Source organism: Acartia tonsa, chromosome 14 (assembly GCF_053477335.1).
Source record: "Acartia tonsa isolate MP-2025a chromosome 14, ASM5347733v1, whole genome shotgun sequence".
NCBI classification, from domain to species: Eukaryota; Metazoa; Arthropoda; class Copepoda; order Calanoida; family Acartiidae; genus Acartia; species Acartia tonsa.
The window spans coordinates 9140145-9164274 of record NC_137273.1 but is presented as its reverse complement, the minus strand read 5'-3'; the positions used below and the strand labels follow the sequence as shown (position 1 = coordinate 9164274).

The following is a 24130-nucleotide window of genomic DNA, read 5'->3' as shown; positions in this document are numbered from 1 at the left end:
CTATGTTCAGCTATTAGTGGACGTAATTGATATAGTATTAAAGGGAGGGAGCGGAAGTGACACTTTTTGAAACCAAGACTAAAAGTCAAATTATTTCAACTAAATAAAGAGTTACAGCTCTGAGATTTGACATGGCAGTTGCTTAATAGAGGTACAATTTGGAACTGTGAAGAAACAGCGATGGAACCGCCGCTCCCGCCGAAAACCGCCGTTTCCCGCCGAAATTTATTTTTGCCTTTTCTCGCCAAATTAGACAATTTTCAATCATCTGAGATAAACATTTTTTCCCATTAAAATTTCCCTTATACTTTCACTTGACACTTGAAATATTTCAAACATGTCAATATTAAAATCGAAAGTGTCAAGTGCAAATATATTGAACGGCATCATACTTCTAGTAAAACCACACTTATCTTCTCCTGCATAAGCAGCCTTCCACTTTCCTGCCGTTCCTTATATGTGAATTTGACGAGAAAAGGCAAAAAAAATCAGCGGGAAATAGCGGTTTTCGGCGGGAGCGGCGGTTCTGCCGCCGTTTCCTCACAGTTCCATATTATATCTCTTTAAAGCAACTGTCCTTTCAAATCTCTTAGCTGTAACTCTTTATTTAGTTGAGTTCCTTTGACTTTTAGTTTTAGTTTCAAAAAGTGTCACTTCCGCCTAACCCCATTCAAAAGTTGTTTAAAAAGAGTACCTAAGTAGTCTTGATTAAAATTTTCTTTGTACTGAATTCGATTTTTAAACATGCTTAGTCTCAGACACTTTTTAAAATTAATTACAAGATGATTAAAATCGCCTAAAATTTTTTTTAATAACGCAATTTTCCTATGGTCTCCATTCTGGACAGATAATCACTTTTATCCGCCTCCCGTTCATTGTCCACACAGTGTAAATCCAAAATGGCGGGATATCCCTCCTCAATCAGGGTTTGGTTTGGCAGCACCTTCGCCAATTCAACTTCACGGATTTTTCGTCCAATGTGGACGCCGTAGAAGGTTTTGCGCAACTGGTCTGCCTGTAGACTAGATTGGACGTTGAGGTTGGGTTGGATGTAGATGGCCCCGTGGTCTACTGAGCCCCATACCCAGACGGGCGGCCGATATCCCGTAAATATTCCTGCCAGTCGACTCACCTTGATCAAAAAGTACGTTAAGAACCTCATTAAAATTCGTGTAATCAAATAAGTATTGTACAACATGAATGCTACTTAAGATTTAAATGTTATTGATCCTTTTCAAGGCAAGACTACTTTATCAAACTAGATACAATCATCGATCAAGAAAAATACATATTTCGTCAAGAACTAAGACTTTCTTTTTTAATCGTTTCGTAAAAAAAATCAAAATTAATTACGAGGGCGTCATTTATACTGAAATAAAATATTAATATTAATAATTTTCATCAAATGAGGACTTTAAAAATCAAGTAGTTTGTTTAATTTAAAAAATAAGTGGTCGAGACTATTTTCTGTTTCTCAACTTTTAACATTTTATTCTTTCAATAAACAATCCTATTAAATAAGATAGTAAGGATTTTCTATCTGAAGCTTTTTTTCTTTTCATTTAGGCGAAGCTTCACCTACGTTCCGGGATGGTTTTAGGCTATTTTCTGCCCTTCCCAGTCAGATTAAATAATACAAAGCTCTTAGATTTTAGGGTAAAAGCTGCTTGGTTTTTTTTTTAAAGCAGAGCTACTCTTTAGTTTACCTGATCATCATTGACATGACTTGGAACAACAAATATTTGTGGAAGATTTGTACAAACTTGCCAACTTTCGTTCACTCTGCACAATTAAACATTTTTTTTAATTTTAAAAAGGATGAAAATTTGTATATAAATTCCAATTGAGCGAATATTAAAAATCAAATAGGTATCATTTATACTATGAATGTAAGCAGAAGAATTTTGGAGGATTTCTTATTTTATCCTAAAATATAAAGTAGTAAATGTTGTATGCGTCATTGTGCATGTTCATTAAGATTTTGTAAATGTTTGAGAATTTTCATGGAAGTGCAGTAACGATCCTGGTTTTAGGCTATTTTGTTTCGAGACGGTGCGTGTCAAACATTTGCTGGAAAAAGTCTTTTTTAGGATACTAAAATGTTGAGAGAAAATATGCTTTAACCGACTTATTCGACAAACTATAAACAAAAGTACACATTCTGACATCTTTTAACTACTTTCGAATATAGAATATAAGTAAAGCAGTTTCTATTTAATGAAATAAATATTTAAAATGTTATATTTCCTTGTAATGCGCACGTCCTTGCTTCCAGACTTGTCCACGATACTTGTCCAATCTGTAGAGGAAGATTGATTACCTACAAATTTAAAGTGATAATTTAAGTTATTTATTGCATCGTATTATAGACGACTTTTCGCGGATATTAAATTGAAAAATTAAAAGATTAAAACCAGTTCGGTTAGCCCTGAGTGGACGAAGGCCCGGGCTTACAAAAATGGTATTAATTTTTTTATATTTATTTTAATATTCGTGGATAATTATCTGTAATTCGATGCTATACATGATTTTTCAGTATGGCTAAGAACTGGTTCTACTCAGCGGATATTAATCGGTTTCGAAGTCATATGGTTTCAAAAATAGAACAAATACAAATTACAATCCTAATAATCCTGAGGTCAGAAAGATAGCCCAAAACAATCAAATACATTATTAATGCTTTCTTGAAAATTACAATTTATTTTAACCAGCAATTTTCAATATCTTTAGATTCATACAAAAAAAACTTGCTTTCTTGAAATGTAAATTAAGGTTTATTTCTTAAGGTATTAGTTTAAATCAAGGTAACCTCTTTATTGATTGAGTTCTCAATTTTAAAGAAGATTTATAAAGTTCCTGGGATGGTTTTAGGCTTTTTTTCTGCTGCCTCTTTCCCTTCTTCAACAGAAAGCCCCTTAATACTAGGGGTAACTTAGACTATGATAATAATCGAACGAAAAAAAACACATCCAAGTGTTCAAACTCAAAAGCTTAGCACCTGAAAGAGGCTGATATTTTTTCTTCTTTTGTTCAAAGGCAAATAATAAGTTGCTCTTCCTTGGTCTCACATGATGCAGCAGGGCATTTACCACACTCCGCCCCTAGAATTTAGAAAAATAAATTCTTTATATTTTCTTTAAAATGGGCTCATTATCTACCATATAATTTTGATGATGTTGTATATTTTTTTTTTTTAAATTAGAGTACTTTTAAACAAATAAACCTGATGAGCACTGATATCCAACCCCCCCCCCCCCCACACACACAACTTATATTTGACACCTTTTTTGGCTTGAAGAGGTATAAAAAATTTACAAGGTCACAAAGAATCTACTACAGACTTACATACAAACATTTTAAATTGTAGAGTTGCTTCACTACTAAAAAGAAAACAACACGTACCTGATCTATTTTGGCAAACTTGAAGTTGAATTGCAGAAAGCGAAAATTTTTGCATAGAATGAATATTGCGTCTATTTTTGTATTTACTGTAGAACCAAGCGTCAACTTTTTCTTTTTGTCGCCACCTTCTCCACTGAGGAAAATATGTTCAATTTAATTATACAAATAGCGTAAAATTTTCCGACGATAAAATATCTTTTTATTATGTCCACCCATTAATATATAAAAAAAACCATCCCTTCGTTCTATATTTTCCTAATGCGTAACCCCTTACCCTGCAGGGGCTAACCAGTAACTAATACAATCTAACCTTATCTAAAAAAATAAACAAACAAACGAAAATGCTAACCCTTTCCCATCATTTTCAATTAAAAAAAATAGCGCGGGGGTTTTGTGTTCGACTAGGCCCTTTGAGGCACCGCCAAATAAAACTGTTAAAAATAAAAGTTTTATTATTTGTTATTTTGATAAATCAAACAACATTCCTAATTTCATAAAGAGAATAAATGCTTGTGAGAGGAACATCCCATTCTCCGAGAATTAGGTTTTTCTTCGGGGCCTGTAGATAACACAAAATGTTTTATTTTACTTTTTAAAAAGGAAACTTTCTACATTTAGGGTCCTAATGTCCTTAAGTACATCCTTACCAGAAAGCTTTCATCGATATGTTTTTACTAGAGTTGGCTCGATATAATTATCTCCCTATTGGCTAGTTTTCTATATGCATATGGTGCATTATTTGCCAAATGTACCACTTTTCTGCACTACCTCTCCGATTTTGTTAATACTCTATATTTTGGTCCGTTGGGTCATTCAAGGATGCTGGATGGCCAAAAAAAAGTTTCAGAGTCCCTGGATGTCTAGATATCTAGCTATCTATGAAGGTAGGTAACAAAAATGTAAAAAACACCCATTTTTTCACAATTTTGAAAATTAATTTTTTCATCAATCTTACATTCAATCTATACATTTTATACACCAAAATGATCGTTTATTCATGTAAAAAGCGCACATAATGCTATTTTGGCCAAAACTCTAATTTTACAGGGTGTCCAACAAAAAGTGTATTTTGGATATCTAGCGTAATACCCAAAATACCTGTCCGAAAAAAATCATTTTTTTTGGCTTAAATCCTGTGTTTTATCTGTGTGCATATGTGGTATATAACGGTTTGGACCACCCGGGACTATAAGGTTGTCAAATTTCACTTTGGAACACCCTGTAAATGTGATTTTTGCTTCTGTAGAGCTAAAACTTGGTCCAAATTGGCTATTTTTTTCAAATTACTCTAATATGTGTCTTAGTATGTTTGGCCATAGTGTTTTCTGACCAGATCAATAATTTCATATTTTTTGGACACCCTGTATTTTCAAAAAAAGAGAAAATTTTTTTTTGTTTTTTTTTTAATTTTTTTTCTATTTTTAAGTTACTTAAAACTGTCATATAGATACAGATTTTGACTAATAACAATAATATTTGCCTATTTTACAAATTTTTACACTTTTGGGACACCCTGTGCATGTTTTTGAAAAATGATGGTTTTTGCCCATTTATGGGGGGAAGGAGTCGTTTTAGGGCCAAAGACTATTTCTTCATTTTTGTACAACTTTTCAAGACACATCATTTGTTATTTATGCAAAAACCGCAAAAACCGAACCGTTTTGCCGTTATTCACCGCCAAAGGCGGAATTTTTTTACGTTTTTGCCGTTCCGGAGGTTGTAATGGGCATTTGTGGTAAGAAAACGTTGATTTATCAAGATCCCTCTTAAATACTTTTATTTAGGTAATTTAATTTACTAAATTTCATATTAAGTAGGTAAAATTTTGTGTGCAGCTAACCGTTTTTCGTTGAGATAGATTTCAATTGTTAAAACAAGAAAATGAGGTGAATATAACATAAATAATTGCTATAACATAAGTGATAAAAGAAACATAAATCATGTGCATTTGAAATGCCTTTTTGACAAAAATCGGTTGGATATACAAAAAAATTTACTTCACATGAAATTTAGTAAATTAAAATGCTTAAATAAAAGTATTTCTCAGTTATCTTGATAAATCAACGTCTTCTTATCACAAATGCCCATTAGAACCTCGAGAACGGCAAAAAACGTAAACAATTCTGCCTTTGGCGGTAAATAACCGCAAAACGGTTCGGTTTTTGCGGTTTTTGCATAAATAACAAATGATGTGTCTTGAAAAGTTGTACAAAAATGAAGAAATAGTCTATGGCCTTAAATCGACTCCTTCACCCCATAAATGGGCAAAAACCATCATTTTTCAAAAACATGCACAGGGTGTCCCAAAAGTGTAAAAATTTGTAAAATAGGCAAATATTATTGTTATTAGTCAAAATCTGTATCTATATGACAGTTTTAAGTAACTTAAAAATAGAAAAAAAATTAAAAAAAAACAAAAAAAATTTTTCTCTTTTTTTGAAAATACAGGGTGTCCAAAAAATATGAAATTATTGATCTGGTCAGAAAACACTATGGCCAAACATACTAAGACACATATTAGAGTAATTTGAAAAGATAGCCAATTTGGACCAAGTTTTAGCTCTACAGAAGCAAAAATCACATTTACAGGGTGTTCCAAAGTGAAATTTGACAACCTTATAGTCCCGGGTGGTCCGAACCGTTATATATTACATATGCACACAGATAAAACACAGGATTTAAGCCAAAAAAAATGATTTTTTTCGGACAGGTATTTTGGGTATTACGCTAGATATCCAAAAAAAACTTTTTGTTGGACACCCTGTAAAATTAGAGTTTTGGCCAAAATAGCATTATGTGCGCTTTTTACATGAATAAACGATCATTTTGGTGTATAAAATGTATAGATTGGATGTAAGATTGATGAAAAAATTAATTTTCAAAATTGTGAAAAAATGGGTGTTTTTTACATTTTTGTTACCTACCTTCATAGATAGCTAGATATCTAGACATCCAGGGACTCTGAAACTTTTTTTTGGCCATCCAGCATCCTTGAATGACCCAACGGACCAAAATATAGAGTATTAACAAAATCGGAGAGGTAGTGCAGAAAAGTGGTACATTTGGCAAATAATGCACCATATCTATTTCTCAATAAATCTATTTTCCTCACCCGGCATTACTATCTAAAAGAAAGTAAATATTTAATAATTTAAATGATTTTTAAAAGATTTTTTTAAATTATATTTATTTCTTTACATTACCATCACCAAAGGGTTAATGATGATGATTACAATTTTAGTTTAATATTTGAACACACAAAATGTCGCCACAATCGAATTCTTTTAAAACATAGTTTTCTTAAATTTATCATATTATAAAGGGGGGGGGGGGCGAAAGTGACACTTTTTGAAACCAAAACTAAGAGTCAACAAAGGAACTCAACTAAAAAAAGGGTTACAGGTCTGAGATTTTGCATGGCAGTTGCTTTATAGGGGTACAATATGGAACTGTGAAGAAACGGCGGCGCAACCGCCGAAAACCGCCGTTTCCCGCCGTAATTTTTGTTGCCTTTTCTCGGCGGTTTTCGGAGGTTGCGCCGCCGTTTCTTCACAGTTCCATATTGTACCCCTATAAAGCAACTGCCATGCAAAATGTCAGACCTGTAACTCTTTTTTTAGTTGAGTTCCTTTGACTTTTAGATTTGGTTTCAAAAAGTGTCACTTTCGCCCCCCCCCTTTAAATTTTCTTTTTTATGATTAGAAATTAAATACATCAATATAAGGTAAATAGCAACATGAAATGAAAAAAATGAATTTATTTTTAATAAAGTAAAATAATGGGTCTTATCGTTCTGGGCAATGAGAGTTTATGATGGATTATTGGAGCACTATGAGTTTTAATCATATATTCCTTGGAAAACTTGAGCTCGTTTATAGACATTTATTTCCTATATAGATCTGACATGGATCTTGAAGCAATTAAGCAGGCCGTTTTGTACATGTTAAAAATTGGAAGATTTCATTAAATAAAAGTAATCGCAAATATACTTAGTAAATAAGTTAAAATTGTCCTATTGATTTAAAGTAATGAATTAGGATTCCTGTAACAGTTAGGTATAAACTTGTTAATATTGACCTATTTTTATACATTTTTTTAAAACACAAAAGAAACATTTTGTTATTATTCCTCGTCAGAATCCAGGTGTAATTTGTAGGAAAGCTTAAGGGTGGTCACAAACAGGGAACCAGATATTCCAGAGGTTAGCCTAATAAAAAAATAATTTATACTTGTATTCTAATATATACACTAGCGGCTACGTACCTTCTACGGCCTCTAGAAGCCGTAGTCACCCCCAACACAAGGTTTTTTTTGGTAGGGGGTCATTTTCTAGAAGTGGTTTCTCTTTGAAGGGTCGTGGTTACCTTCCTTTTAACATTCCTAGGACCTATGAGAAGCTACATTGTAATAGTGAACCATATCGGTTCAGCAGTTAGCGAGACCTTTTGTACATAAAAAAGAAAGAGATCCTGTTACTTTTATAAAAGGATTAGTGCAGCTATATTTTTAAATAGTTCAGCAATAGCAAGTTTTTTAAAAAGAGGAAAAAGTGTATCTGTAGATGACAAATCAATCAAGGGTAGATCAGCTGATGTCATTATGGGCCCTGAAATTCCATTATATATCTTACTTATTGTCTTCACTTGTGCGCTATGTTAGAGCACACATCCTTCAACAGTAAAGTAGCTCCATTTGGGCCCTGAAATTTCTTTTTTCCTCTGGCTAGAGTTTTTCCTGTTCCTACTATGTTGAATCAAATACCCTTAAACATTAAAGTAGCTGGCGACCATATGGGCCCTAGATTTTCATTATTCCCCTTGTAATAATCTTTCCTGCTCTAATTACTATCTGTATACTTACCCTTGAACAGTAGAGTAGCTGATGACCCTGTGGGCCCTGGCAATACAATGCTCTCCAGGCAGAAGATCAGGCTCTAATTCCTCCGTGGGGTCTTCTTTCTCGTTGATAGCACCATCATTCAAATCTAATGAAAAACAAACTGAACTAGTCACATGGAAAACAAGTCTTAGAAATGGAAAAAAACACAGTAAAGTACCTAATAAAAAGTTTAAAATTGTAAATTATGTTAAACTCTGAATTAAGTTAATTTCAAGGCTCTTAAACATATAATCCCTGTTTTTATATTTCTAATTTGAAATCTTACCAATATAAAAAGTAGAGGTTGACATGTTAGCTTTGTGACTTGGATTCATTCTCAACTGTTCCAGGTATTGATACACTCTCCAGTCCTATAATTATATCTAAATAAGTATTTTCAAATTAAAAGCCCTGTAATTAGTCTTAGCAACAAAAACTTTTTAAAAATTAAAATCAAAAACAGTTAGAATACCTACGTCAATTCAGCTTGTTTTTGAAGACCTTTTATAATTTTGTCATTATTTTACGAATCTGATGTATTGACAATATACTCTTTAAACACCTTTGTTTTAGATTGGAAGGACTGATCTAGAGGGTAAACCAGTTTAAACAGTTTGAACCAAGACTCGAACTTTCCACCTTCATACCATCTTTGTGAACTATTAGTTTTCACACCCTCCCCCAAAATAACCATAAACCTTCCCAGGGCATACCAGAAGATTCACTGTAAAGGAGAACCATATCGGTCTCGATTCTCATCCCAAAACATGGTTGTATCTCATCCCTACACATGAGAACACTAAAGCCAACACAACAGCAACAAGTCCTTACCTGGAGATCTTGTGATTCTAAAGTTTCCCAGGTTTCATCCAGTGTAAAGCAGGAATCATCCGTAGAACTCAAGATTGAACTGAACACAAATTCCATTTATTTGAGAGTCAAATATATTCCAAGCCACCACCCTCTCAAGAGAAATCGCCTTTAGAAAAAATTCAACATTTCCAATTTAAAATTGGAGGATCGACTTCCCCCCCCCCCCCACCCAAAGGGCTCCTAACCTCCCCACTTTAAAGAATTTTAATTTTAAGAGAAGAAAAATTAGGAGGAGGATAATATTTTTTCAAATGCGATTTCTCTTTGTACTACTACCTCCCCCCCACTAATAAAAACCTTCACAGGAATTTTGAGAAGCTACATTCTAAAGCAAAAACAAAAACATAACAGTTCAGCGGTTAGAGAGATCCTTCAGCACATAGAGACATCCTGTTACTTTTATATAAGTAAGACAGCCAGAAACATACGTGTACTGACCTATTAAGAGGACTGCTGCCACAGAACTGGGTCGTTTGTTCCTCGTCATCCTGTCACACAACAGTAACATATATTCTAATTTAGTTTTAAATGTGGGCTTAAACTGCTATGGGGTTCTAGATGAAGAAAGTTGACATAAAAAATAAAAGTTTTTTTTGTCTTTTTTCGACAAATTTGAGAATTTTGAATCTTTTAAGACAACCCTTTTTCAAATAAAGTACAAATATAAGGAAAATTTATATGAAAAAAATTAAGCGGAAAACGGCGGTTTTCCGTTGAGAGCAGCGCTGCGGTTCCGCCGCTTTTCTCCACAGATCCTCATTGTACCTCTGAAAAGCTACCGCCATTCCAAATTTTAGTGCTGTAACTCTTTTTTTAGTTGATTTTTTTTTAAATTTTAGTTTTGGTTTAAAAAATTGTCACAATCGCCCTCCCCCTTTTAATTACAATGAAATTGTTTTTATATCTTAAAGGTAACTACATAAAAATTATGATTTTCATAATAACATTTATAATAACCTATAGTTTTGTAAATACAAAAAGGATGGTTTAGGAGTTATATTGTATAAAAGCAAAGCAGGAGGCCAAAAAAATAAATGCTATTATAAAAATATTGATGATAAAAGTTTTTAGAGTACCTATCTTTATTTCTATAGTAGGTAGGTAATTTAAAAGGAAAAAAATTCCTTACTATTTTCTCTTATTAAATACAAATCTTATAGCGTAGCTCCACTACACTACATAATATAGGTATGTATGTATATTTTCCTGATAAAATGTGTGATGACCAGAGATATTGGAACTATAGGTAACCAGCTCCAGCTCATACATACAGGGGGTAACAGCAACAAACAAGACCAAGGATATACCTGAAAAGGGTTACTTCAATTTAAGAGTGCCGAATTCCCAACAGTTTTTTTTATATTCAGGCTTGGATACAGAAATTGGCTCATCAAACCCCCTTCCCCCTTTTTTATTTGGAAACTCCAAACTTTTCTATTCTTCCAATTAACAACTAAAGGGGAGTATGCACGAACAAGAGCAAGGGATTCTAATCATCTTCCAGTAGTGATTCTAAAAGTTCTTTTTGGTGAAAATACTAGGGTTATATGTAATATCATTATATCGATTTAAAAAGTTAAGTTTCAGAATGCTTTTATATGAAGAAAAAAAAACTTTGAAATGTTGGCATTTTTAACTAGGGTCAAGCAGGCATAGACCAGTAAGGGGCTAAACTGGTAATTTTTTTACCCACCTTCATAAAATGACCTTTATCTCCATGTTCCTTTCAAATGACAAAAAAAAACATAAAAGCAAATTTGTTCCTTATTAAATTGCCTACAAAAAGTATGAAATAAATATTTTGTGAGATGAATTTTAAGGTTACTTTTTGGGTCTTAAATTCGGACGAAAAATTTTTATTTAAAAAAAAATTTCTTTGAGTCCAATTATGACAAACTTCTAAAAGTCCTAGGACAACGTCCTTTTAGGACCTGATAGTCTTTTCCGTAAGCTTGGTCTTGGTTTCATTAGAAAATATTATTATTTGCCCCATCTTTTTTTTCAAAAAATCAAAAAAATTACCGGTTTAGCCCCGCCTCACCCTATATATCATCAAATGTTTTGTTGTGTTCAAACTGCTGTGACACAAAAGTATACCTTTTCAATTAAAAATGTTAATTTAGAAAAAGGAATGATATCTTGTAATATTGTAAACAGTTTTATTAGTGTACTTTTGTAATTTACAGCATTTAATTATGTTTTGGCGTGTTATTTTATTAGAACTTATGAACTCAACAAAACATTTGATGATATTTTGTCAAAAAAATGCTTAACATATCATAAAACCAAGGTTGAAATTAAATTATTCACAAAAAAACATTTAGGATCAGTGCTGGAAGGTGCTTAGAGGCACTTGCTCTCGTTCGTGCATACTCCCCTTTAAAACATTTCGCTGAAATTTCAAGCGAATGAAATTCCTAATAATAGCTAGGAAATGCAAGGATTCAAAACCATATGTAACATATCATCATGGTTACATTTACAAGTTCCATATTAATACCATGAAATCAAAAAGTTAGTTGTGAATGAACAATAATAGCCCAGCAGTTTCACCAAAAAAGAAAACAAGAAGAATTACATCAAAAAGCAGCAAAACTTCTTAAAATGTTAAGCTGAATCTAAGTCCTATAGAAAAAAGTTAGTACCTACAATTAGTCTTCATTGTATTTAGTAGAGAAACAGAGAACCAAATAGAGAGCAGCATCACAAATAGAAGGACAGACAGAAACAAACACTTTAAAGCTACGTTACTTCTAAAAACAATACACTCACCTAATGCATTTGATTAACAGTTCATAATTCTCAGCTGCATACTTTAGTCTGCATTTTTTCTTGTTCTTCAGTTATAACATTAATTCCACTTTAAATGCGGTCACTCAGATTAGAATAGTTTATATTTACTATTAACTATGTACTGGTACTAAAATTGTATCAAGTCAGAAACATGAAAGAAGTTTTTTTTCGGTCAAATACACGACTATCAACTGTCAAACGGCTATACAAATCCTTAGCGCCCGGTCTACAAGGAATACAAATAATAAACTTTACTCAACAATGAACAGGGAAAGCGCACCTAACATAAACGTGCGAAATATATTTTTACGTGGGTTTTATCTAGCCATGTTATTAGCTATTTTTATTCAAGATAATCCCTTATCATTACACATTATACCTTGTTTTTAAAAATCAAAAGAGCAGACTTTGCAGGTCCTAAAGATGTGCGGATTTAGGCTATACTACCAGCCGTTTGACCTAAAGCAGTCTTTGAAGTTGTTCTAATGTTTCTAGCTCAATCCCTTAAATGTAAACAGAAAGGAAAGATAGTTTGTCTTCTTGGTCCAAAATTCCAAATGCAACGGATTCTGTAGGATAAATTGTTTAAGGATGTTTTCTATTACTTTTCAAACTCACATTTTAATATCATTATTCAATAATAAAGTGCGCATATTTTAACAACAGTTCAATATGTCACTCTATTCATAAAACAGGTCCTTTAATATAAATATGATTGATGCTCTATGTGAAAATGTGCTGAAATGTAAGCACACCTCATCAGGGGCGTCCAAGCTTTTTATTTTTTTTTTGGGGGGGGGGGGTAAAATTTTTTCACGTGGGGGTAATTCGTTTTTAGGGGGGTAAAACAACGCGCAAAGCGAGCCGCAAATTTTTTATCCCCCCCCCCACAGTGGGTTTTTTGGCTGATTTGGGGATTTTTTAACTTTGAGTCACAAATGCCAACAAAAGCTTATTCTATCTAAAAATAAAGTTAAAACCTTTCATATACAGGTTATAGCTTATGTAATATAACATATCATATACATATTATTGTGATTTTAATAAGAAAAATGTCCCTAGAACTATTCTACTCATATGGTTAAAAATGCGAAATTTCTTATATTATTCTGTTAAAAAGAAAATTTTTTTAAATCGACTTAGACCTCAATTAAAACTTTTGCAGAGTTTTTAAGGTGTACATATATGATTAATATACATATTATATGCTTCTAAGTTTTCAATAAATAGTATACAGGGCTCGGCAGCTGCGCATCAGCTGTGACTAAGCTGTAAATTTTAACCCATTTTGATGCTCTTTGATAAGAGGGATTGTCATACTTGGGTCAGGTTCAACCTTTTAGTTGATATTTAAAATTTGAAAAGGTTTGCCTGAGGTATACAGGCTGCCGAGCCCTATTACAATGTCCTTAAAAATTATCCTGTAATTATTCAGTTTTTTCAACAAATTTACTTACAATTCTGTTAAACTTTTATACATTTATGTTCTGATTATTTAGTTATGACAATCTATTAGTGTTAATGTTCATTTGTCCCACCGTTTCAGAGCCTCGCTTTAATGGATGTTGTCATCCTTGTTATTTTCAAATAGTTGGATGGAGAGTTTAAGTAATACCTACAGTAAATGAATGAGGATCCATGGACTACTATTAAATTTAGAAACTAAGGCCATTGAAAGGAAAAAACAATATAAATCAAGTATTTTAAACAAAGTTAAAGGACTGACATAAAAAAATAGTGGCTTATAAATCAAATTTAATTTAAATGTTTCAGAAATACAGAAAGGAAGACATACACACATTTATAAAAATTGAGCAGCTTTGTTCCTAAAACTATTCATAATAATCATTGTATATATGTTTTCAGTATATCCTATAATATAAAGTTTTTTTGTGTGTAGTGAAGGATCTCACTCACCACTGAACCGATATGGTTCTTCTTTAGAGGGAAGCTTCTTATAGGATGGTTTTAGGCTATTTCATTTTTATAAATAAGCCTGGGTATTGTTTTAAGCTATTTTTCTGCCCTTCTAAATCCCTTCGAATACCCTAGATGCTAGTGACGCAGACGTTAGTTTTATATAGAGTATATTACCATCAATGAGGTAAATCTTTACCCCCCCCCCAAAAAAAAAGCTGTCTATCTAAAATTACAGCGAAGCTTTTCTATAATTAGGATCAGTCCGTACGTCCCTGCGTCCGTAACGTTACCTTTTTCGTTAACTTAGGCATGTTAGAATTGTTCTATTGATTCCTGTATTAGTTCTGTACGATTTGGAAAGCGTTTCAACCCTATAATCATTATCCAGAATGTTCATACGTTTATGTTGGTTTTTAACTTATATTAAAAGTACAATATTATAAGCGAAGCATCTCTATAATCAATTCCTAACAATTTCCGTATACCCTAAAACAGTATTTTATATTTAAGAACTTTTGCAACAAATTTAGGCAAAATTTTGACAAGACTTATTTATATATATTTTACATATTCACGCTCTACAAGAGTTAATGTTCGTCTGTCACCCCATTTCAGTGCTTTGCTTTTATGAATGGTGTCATCCTTGTTCCAATATCAATAAACTGGTTGTCAGACCATTACCGATAGACTGAAGGACTTGGTAAATTATAATCTGGATGCTTCTTAGTATGGTAATAAAGTCCTTTAAATAGCAGCCGAGAAATTCACGTTTTCCCTAATACTGTTTCTAATGGACAGATGTACCGACAGGCGGACATATCATTTACAAAATAGCTTCGCTATTAAAAACGGAAAGGTAACCTTTAAAGATTAAATATGTGTGTTATTGAATTATATCAATTTTAGTTGTTTGACTTCATAATGATATTTAATTTATATTAATAAAGCCTTCTACCGTCTGTTTTCGAAGCTGAATTGCTAATTTGGGGCTACGAGGTGCCAAGAGTTATGAACTAATCTTGAATTATGAATACTTAAATTTAATCAGGGCCTAAATAACTTTTGGCACCTCGTAGCCCCAAGTTGGAAAAACCTTTAAACGTAAAAAATACATGTTATTTTAAGATGCAATTTGAGGTGTTCTTGGATTTGAAATTACAGATTTAAGACAACTTTTCTTATTTTTCTTGGCATTTTGAAGTAGAAACATCTGTTTATATCAATGAAATATTGTTACAAACATTTAATTAGATTTTTACACCAATTTATTCTAGGAAAAAGTAGGAAAAGCAATGTATGATGATTTTAATGAAAAAATTCACTTTTTAAAAATATTCCTTTGACCACGTTCAGCAAAACAGCTGTATTTTGCCGAATTTTGTAGTACATCAAAAAATCTGTTGTATGGCAACTTTTGAATGGTAATACTAGCCTTTGGAACATTTAACTCAAAATTGAGGAAATTTAAAAAATGACCAAAAATCCTACTGTGCCCCCCCCAAAAAAAATTTGTACCCCGGGGGTAAAATTTGCTTGGGGGGGTAATTACCCCCCTGAAATCTGTTTGCAGGGGTAATTTAGATTTTATTAAATATATAGTATTAAAAATGTTAGAGATTTTTTATTTTGGGGGGGTATCTAAATGGGGGGGGGGGGGGTAAAATGAAAAAATTTTTGGGCACCCCCAAATACGTTTAGGGGGGGTAATCCCCACTTTTCCATTCCCCCCGGGCTTGGACGTCTTTGCACCTCATACTTCATGAATTAACAATAAATTGTATGGTTATGCAGTACAGTAAGCGTGGACGGCCAAAGGGTTGTTTTTCCCTCTCTCAAACTTAAAAACCTACCAATTTAACCCCATTAAAAATTTTTAAAATACATTAAAATACCCCCTCTAACCCCTTAATATAACCTTTCCCCCCCCCTCCCCACAAAAAGACTTGGACGTCTTGAGAGTAGGGTTATTTTATCTTTTGGTATTGAAACAGACAAACTTACAATATTTTTTGTCCGTCCATATGTGACGCTAAAAGAGATATAGATGTTACTAGACATTCATTTATGGACAATGAGCTTCTAGTCTATAACTTACTTTATCCGTCAGTGTTTTATAAATAATCAACCTTAAAAATTTCCTGAGAAAGTTTAAACTTGTTGTAAATATATTTTGTATCACAGATAAATTAGATTTTTGATTCTGAAATTTGTATGGGTTAGTAATATTAGTTATATCCTGATAAAAAAGGAAATACTTTTCTGCAATTTCCCTTGAACCAAAGTGTACAAAACATGATTATGGATGCTTAGTTTTAATGATTATTTTGGGTTAGGTTGATAACTATTTAGGCCCCTTAGGGGTAATTTACTATTTAAAAGTTTAAAATAAGCGATGAGGCTACTCCCTGGCTCGAAAGAATTTTACCATAAAATAAAAAAAAACAATTTTTGGATCTAGTGCAATGTTCCTGGTAACGATTATATTAAAAAATATAAGAAATTTAAAGGCTCACACAAACTATTAACCAACAAAAGGCCTACAAGTAATCGGTAATAATCATTACTCATTAATTCACAGTTATCTCAAAGTGCACATAAATGCGTCAAAAAAAGACTTATTTTACGCGTTTTTTCTTTAGTGAAGCTTTCCCTTTGCATCTTGGCTATTTCAGACTATTTATAGACCTTTTTATGCTATGTATATTCAGCCGTTTGGCAGCTAGCAGCCTTTGAAGTTCATAGATTTTTGGAAATAATCATCACCAGGAACATTGTACCATGAACTGCACTAGATCCCATTTTTTAAATTACATCTTCTTAAAGGAAGCCTGCAAGAAATACCACGCTTTAACTGCTGAAAGACTGTCACAAGTAGAGCAAATACCCCAAATTTGAAGCCTTTAGCTTCTATAACAAAAAAGTTCTAGGCATTTTAAAATGACATTTTATGTACAATGAAAATTTTGAAAGAATTGCAATGCTCATGTTGAAAACTTTGAAATTAAACTACGTGGCCTAGAAACAAAATTATAAGCTTATTTTTGTCATAAATTTAGGTTTCCAGTAACTAATTATATTTTTACAATAAAAATACCCATTTTTATAGTCAAAATCATTAAAAAAATTAAGTTTTACTTGCGTTGTACCGAATGTACTGTAGCCAATCAGAAGGCTGAATCAGCTTAACAACCAATCACAGCTAAGCTTGTATTAGTTTACCCCTTTGTTTCCGCTATGATTTTCGTTTAAAAATGCAATTTAAATCGAATTTTTTTCATAGATTTTGACTATGAAATGTGGTGTTTTTATTGTAAAAATGTAATCGGTTACAGACAATCTAAGTTTCTGACAAAGATAAGGTTATAATTTTGTGTCTAGGCGACGTAATTTAATATTGTTTTTTCTTTTATGAGCATTGGAAATCTTTCAAAAATTCCATTGTACATAAAATGCTATTTTGAAATGCCTAGAACTTTTTTGTTATTGAAGCTTAAGGCTTTAAATTTGGGGTATTGGGTCTTCTTGTGGCAGTCTTTCAGCAGTTAAACCGTGTTATTTCTTGCAGACTTCCTTTAAAGAAGAATAAACATTAATATGACATTTTTAACACAACGTACATTTCCTTTTTTATATTCAATGAAAAAAAGTGAAAATCATTTATAAGTTATTCAATAGTTTAGTTGCAGTAAAAAAATTTAAAATGATTTTTTAATTAAGTTTTTTTTTAAATATAAGAAAATATTAAAACTTTCAAATCCAATATTCTTTTTAAAAATTAGTTCGTTGCGTGGATCTATAATCCCATACTAAAATATATCTACCTAATAATAAACTTAAAATAATTTACAATATACACAAATGTAACTTAATCACAGCCATAGTAAAGTATTATGATAAATACTTAATAAATAGTTAAGCTCTGTCAAAAAATTTTCAAAAAGTTACAGCATTGAAGACCTATACAGTTATTTTAATGGATTTAACAAAAATCTTTTACCTAATTTTTATTTCTAGGAACTAAGGACAAATTTAGCAATCAATCAATCAAAGTTACCAAAATTTTTTAATCTTCCCCAAATTCAAATCTAATTCGACTGCTGTATATCCCCAAATGAAAACTAATTTTACATAATTTTATTTTACTATCCGTGAAAAACTGTCTATAGTACGCTGCAAAAATAACTATTTCAGTATTATTAAGATTCTTTATGGCACAGTATCATTCCTCGTCGATGAACTAACTATTAGAAACAGGAAAAGTCTCCATTCGTTTGTATTTCTTTCTCATAGCTGACACGGAATCCTAAAATAGAATATCTTATAATATCTACTAAACAGTAATATTATGGATGCAAGAAGTGCTTTGGCCTATATAGAGATGAAACTCATATCTATTAATTAAGTCTAAGCGTGAAATTATAGCTATTGTAGCTAATAAACTCCGGGAATGAATGCAATAAATCTTCGAAATACAATTTGTAAGTCCTCAAAGCCATAGAAATGACGAGAATGCATTGAATTTTTTAGAATTGGTGGAAGAAGTGAATACTAAATGCCTTTTTGAAAAAAAGGCATCAAAATTGTACCTACCTTGTATAATGTAGGATCAAATCTCACTTGAGATGCAACTAAAGGCATTTCACCAAGATCTTCTGCAAATCTAGAAATATTAGGAAATTCTAAAAGCGAAGCTTTTCATTTATTATGATCGGTTTATCCGTTCGTCCATACTTAAATGATAACATTAATACCTAGTTAATATAGGCATGATAGAACTGTCCTAATGATTTAAAACTTGACTTGACGATTCCTTTAACATATATGATTATGTGAATGCTGTCGTCTCTTTAAAAAAAGTATATGCATAGCTGTTATTTACATAGATCGTGTTTAATAATCATAAAAATGTTTATTTATTTATGAAATATTATCTAAAAAAATGATTATCTTTTAATTTGTTTACCTATTAATACAATCCTGTTTTTCTGCAAATTTAGTGGCCAACTCCTCTTTGGTAAATGATAAAAATTCCGCCCCAGAAAGTCTGCTTCGCTCCGCTACTTTGACAGGCGCTGTTCTAGTTATTGTGGACACCAACATGTTAAACAGAATATCCTGAAATCATTTTGTTATTAACTCCTTAATAAAGGCGAAGCTTTTCTATAATTAGGGTCCGTCCATCCGTACGTTAGGAACGGATAGCCTTTTTTCGTTAATTTAGGCATGTTAGAATTGTCCTGTAGATTTTAAACTTTACTAGGCGATTCCTGTAGTAGTCAGCGTAGAAACTCTACCAGAATGTCCATACGTCCTTTTTAAATATGTTGTTTTTTTTAACTTTTTTTAGCAACAAATTTTTATGTGATATAATTATCCGCTTGATCTGATTTTTGGAATACTGATTCCTAGGACAACAAAGTACAGTGTTAAGAGCGAAGCATCTCTATAATCAAGTTCATACGTCCTTTTCAAATATGTTGGGTTTTTTAACTTTTTTTAACAACAAATTTTTATGTGATATAATTATCCGCTTGATCTGATTTTTGGAATACTGATTCCTAGGACAACAAAGTACAGTGTTATGAGCGAAGCATCTCTATAATCAAGTCCTTTTAATATAAGTATGTCCTTAAAATTTATTCTGTATCAAAGCAATTTTTCAATATTCTGATTATTTAGTTCTGACACTTAAAAAGTTTTAATGTTCGTTTGCCCTACAGTTTCAGAGCTTTGCTTTTAGGGATGTTGCCATCCTTGTTTGAAATACAACGAATGTTTTCAAAATCTATTATTCCAATTTTTCCGTCTGTATATCTGTAACGAATGTTTAATATTCAAGTAATGTCAGAATTATTAATTTGGAGTAAGGGTCATTTTTTCTAGGGGTGATTTTTCTTGATAGGGTGTTGGTACCCTCCACTAAAATAGTTTAAACCATCCCATAACCTTTAAAAAGATGAGCTTTAAGGGAGAACCAAATCGTTTCAACGAATAGCGATATCCTTCAACTTTATCCTGTTACTTTTATATAAGGATTTAACAGACAACCTGCCCTTTTATAATAATGAAAAGAGAGAATCTTACCTGGCAATGGCCAAACTGTTTCAGATACTGGATAGTTTTCAGCGGCAAAACCTGGTAGAAAATCCGCGAATATTTGGTGGCAAATATGGCCGCCTCGGTACTGATCATGCTGTACTTGTGAGAAGCTTTGGACGAATATCTCCACGTCTTTTCTTCCCCGTCCCAGAAATGAATGCGTTGGGTAAAACCGACTATTCTGTCAGAAAAATCCTAGAAAAAATGCCGCTATAAGGTATTTTCACATTTTACAAAAACATAAAACTTCCATTTTATGCAAATTTTCTTCAAGAAACCCATTTCTTTATAAATTATAATATCTAACAATATGTAGGTATATAATCACACACGAATCGGTTTACACAGACCAATGCATTACATTACGTACCATACAGATATAAAAAAAATAATGAAAATATCTTACTTTGTAAACATTATGCATGAAAATAAGTTCCTCTGAATTCATAATAACATCATCATTGAGTAGGATTGTGTTATCTGATTTACATTTGTCAGAAATAACCTAAAAACATGCACAAGGTTATATAAACATGTTTAACTCTAGGTATTTATAAGAAAATTAAAAATCTTTTTGCGCAAATGCAAATTACCTGAAATTTATCTACAGTAGAGTTTCCAACTGCAACAGATAATTCAACTTTTTTCCTTCGCAAGCTACCAAACCTAAAAAACGAAGACAATGAAGTAAAACAGAGCACAATAGAATAACTTATTATGATACGAAATAGAGCTTTAATATTAATGATTTAGTGGTTCATCAAATGTTTTACAGTGTTAAGTTTGTTAAATGAAAATAAAGGGATATAAGTACATTACAAACTAATTTATTTTTTTCAAAATACGTGTTTAGAGAAACATGTATTTAGGTTGCAGCGCTTACCTACATAACTGTATTTTAAATTTTACAAAAAGGTAACATTAATTATAGAATAGTTATGCAATAACAAGGGGGGGGGGGAAGTTCTGACACATTTGCGTAAACAGTGAGTACAGGCTTTATCTTTGGACTGAGAAGATAGGTTAACCTAATAGCCTAATAACCTATCCTCTCAGTCCAAAGATAAAGCCTATACTCACTGTTTACGCAAATGTGTCAGAACTCCCCCCCCCCTTGTAGGTATTTTGTATCATGACTTAAAAATTCAGTGTTTATGACAGAAACCATATTGCCAAAACAGAGCGATTGTATTACCTTTGCCAGTCTTCCAGAGGGGGAGGTGATGTTTTACTTCTCCATAGAATAACTATTTCTGTTATAAAGTGCTGACTTCCCAGCATCTAAACAATAAAAAATTTAAATTATTTCAACAGAATCAATTTTTAGAACAATACTATATAGGGCACTTACTAATGGAAACGACTCTATTATCCTCCCCAAAATAGTTTTAAATCCTTCCCTGGACCTATCAGATGCTTCATTGTTACAGAGGCTTAAGTCAGTTCAGCGGTTAGTGAGAACTTAAGCTACAGACAAACAAACATTCTGTTACCATTATATGTGTAGGAAACTAATTTAATTAAAAAGACACATACCTGAATTAATTTAAAAACATTAGAATTAGAGCTGACCAACGCCTCCTCTCCCCCGTCCTCAAAATTAAATTCTTCATTTCCCGCCAATTCTTGAATGGGCGCCATATTGATTACTGCGCAGGTACGGGACAGGTCACGTGGTGTCTTGTCGTAGTATAGCACTCCGGGACGATTGTTCCATTCTGAAAAAGGTTTTTTTATGATAAAAAATTTAAATATACAAGAAAATAGGGTTGAGTTTTGGTGGTCAAAGAACGTATTTGAGTGAAAGCTTCCATGTATAAGTGCATTAATGTTGATTTAATGTTAAGATAGTTAAAAATAAACAAGAGCCTTCAACACCCCGCTATTTTTTTTTATAATATTACCTGCAATAGAAGCGGCTAGATGAGGATTAATTCTCTGTCTGATAATTTCTAATGTTGTCATAACAATTTTCCTACAAAAGTTGTACTTAATGCTAATAAGCATTAAAACAGAAAAAAAAATTATTTTATCATTAATAAAGCATTCTTATCAATATAAAAAAGACAATTTAACATTATAACAATTCTTTGAGAGTGAAAATTATAACATAATTGCAATTTTTGCAATTTATCAAGCAATTTTATCATCAGCTTATGTGGTATACAATATTAATGTTATTGTATTTAAACAATCGAAAGAACAATATCAATTTTTCACATTTTGAAAACTAAAAGCAACCTAGTTCTTTATCTATAAACTAAATACCTACCCCATAAAACTACTAAGAAATCATCTTTTTAGAGGACTTTAGAACAATGCATTTCATGATTATAGCATAAAATATATATAAAAAAATTTACCTTACACTAGATAGATACATGTCCCATATTGCTTGAGTTTGTTGCCGTAACTTGAATATCTAGACAATTCATGAATATGATTTTAGAAATTAACATTAATATTATTCATCAGGCGCATCTCTCTTTTTGACTCTTGAGTCCAGAGAATACGGACACCTTGTTCCTCCATGAATTTCTTTTTTTGGCAAGTGCTTCAGCTTCTCCCCATGTTAATTCCAAATCAAAGAGGTCCTTTTCAGTGCTCCGCCTCCAGGTCATTTTTGGTTGTCCCCGTTTACGTTTACCAGTGGTGGGGTTCCATTTTAAGCACTTTTTTGGAAACCTATTTTGTTCCATTCTGAGCACATGTCCTAGCCACCTTAGTCTTTTATATTTCACTTCTGCTTCAATACTATTGCACTTCGTCTTAGCATGCAGCTCAATGTTTGATATTTTGTTTGGCCAGAATATTTTGCAAATTCTTCTTAGGCAGCTATTGTGAAATGCATTAAGTTGATTTGTTTCAGTTTTCACAATTCTCCAGCATTCAGCTCCATAAAGAAGAACTGATTTCACATTACTGTTGTAAAGTCTGATTTTTGTTTTCAGAGCAAGTTTCTTTGAATTCCAAACGTTGTGTAGACTGTTGAAAGCAACCCTAGCCTTATCAATCCTAGTCTTAATATCAGCTTTTGAGCCATTTTCGCTGCTGATAACACTCCCCAGATAGGTGAATTTGTTGCTTTGTTTCAATTGTTCACCATTTATTGTTATATTTTGATCAGGGTTTGTAGGTATATTCATAATTTCGGTTTTCTTGACATTGACAAAGAGCCCGACTTGTCCTGCATATTTGACTAGTCTATCTGTTTTAGCTTGTAGATGTTTGATTGTTTCTGAAATCAGTGCCAGGTCATCAGCAAAGTCCAGATCCTCTAGGTGTCCTAGAATGCCCAGCTGGAGACCACGTTTTTTGTCCTCTGTGGTTTTCTTCATCACCCAGTCAATGACCAATATAAATAGAATAGGTGATAAAATGCATCCCTGTCTAACTCCAGTGCTTATTCTAAAGAAATCAGATGTCTTATTGTTTCCAACTGAAACACAGGCTTGGAAGTTGTCATAGAATTTAGTTATCATAATTATCATCTTTTCAGGTATACCATAACTTCTTAGTATTTTCCAAAGTGTTTGTCTGTGTATGGAGTCAAAGGCCTTAGAGAAATCAACAAAATTTACATGGAGTGGCTTGTTAAATTCAACACATTGTTCAATAACCGTCCTAAGGGTGAAAATTTGGTCAACACAGCCCTTTCCAGCACGGAATCCAGCTTGTTCTTCTCTTAGTTTATTGTCAATTTTCTCATCAATTCTGTTTAAAATAACTTTACATAGGACCTTGCTTGGGATAGAAAGCAGCATAATTCCTCTCCAATTATCACAATTGTTCAAATCTCCCTTCTTAGGTAGTTTTATGATTATACCTTTAGACCAGTCCGTTGGTATCTTTTCTTGCCTCCAAATTTTATCAAAGAGATCAGTTAGAGTCCTAGCAGAAAGATCTATGTCTGCCTTAAGCATTTCGGCAGTTATCAAGTCAGGTCCTGGTGCTTTGTCATTCTTTAGACTATGTATAGCAGCTTTAACTTCTTGAATAGTTGGTGGTCGTGTGTCTATGTCTATTTCATGTCCTGGTTCTGGTTCAGCAGTAATTTCTGGTTCAGGTCTGTTCAACACTTCTTCAAAATGTGATTTCCACCTTTCAGCAACTTCTTTTTCTGTAGTGAGTAATTTACCATCTTTAGCCTTGATAGTTTCACCAC

The 24130-nt window shown here is 32.4% G+C and overlaps 2 protein-coding genes across 3 annotated transcripts in view; both read right to left on the bottom strand.

The window, feature by feature from the left end:
• Positions 1-508: 508 nt before the first annotated feature.
• On the bottom strand, positions 509-12074 carry LOC145306675 (myotubularin-related protein 10-like). The gene is made up of 13 exons (XM_080148978.1): positions 11926-12074; positions 10363-10460; positions 9592-9644; positions 9112-9190; positions 8567-8651; positions 8263-8386; positions 7533-7609; positions 3890-3963; positions 3403-3537; positions 2999-3101; positions 2250-2320; positions 1707-1784; positions 509-1132 (listed from the first exon to the last, which is right to left on the bottom strand). Exons 2-13 carry the CDS (start codon positions 10420-10422, stop codon positions 809-811), a joined length of 1263 nt encoding a protein of 420 aa, XP_080005104.1. The 5' UTR covers positions 10423-10460; positions 11926-12074; the 3' UTR covers positions 509-808.
• A 5384-nt stretch (positions 12075-17458) lies between these two features.
• The window catches only part of LOC145306673 (exostosin-1b-like), a 145207-nt gene continuing 138535 nt past the window's right edge, over positions 17459-24130 (bottom strand). For both annotated transcript variants that reach the window (XM_080148974.1, XM_080148975.1), the window contains exons 15-24: positions 22329-22387; positions 21870-21940; positions 21502-21683; positions 21161-21246; positions 20559-20631; positions 20372-20470; positions 19951-20160; positions 18830-18981; positions 18457-18526; positions 17459-18169 (exon numbers count right to left, since the gene is read on the bottom strand). In XM_080148974.1, coding sequence (XP_080005100.1) covers positions 18104-18169; positions 18457-18526; positions 18830-18981; positions 19951-20160; positions 20372-20470; positions 20559-20631; positions 21161-21246; positions 21502-21683; positions 21870-21940; positions 22329-22387 — 1068 coding nt within the window. In that variant the 3' untranslated portion in view covers positions 17459-18103. The remainder of the gene's footprint in view (positions 18170-18456; positions 18527-18829; positions 18982-19950; positions 20161-20371; positions 20471-20558; positions 20632-21160; positions 21247-21501; positions 21684-21869; positions 21941-22328; positions 22388-24130) is intronic.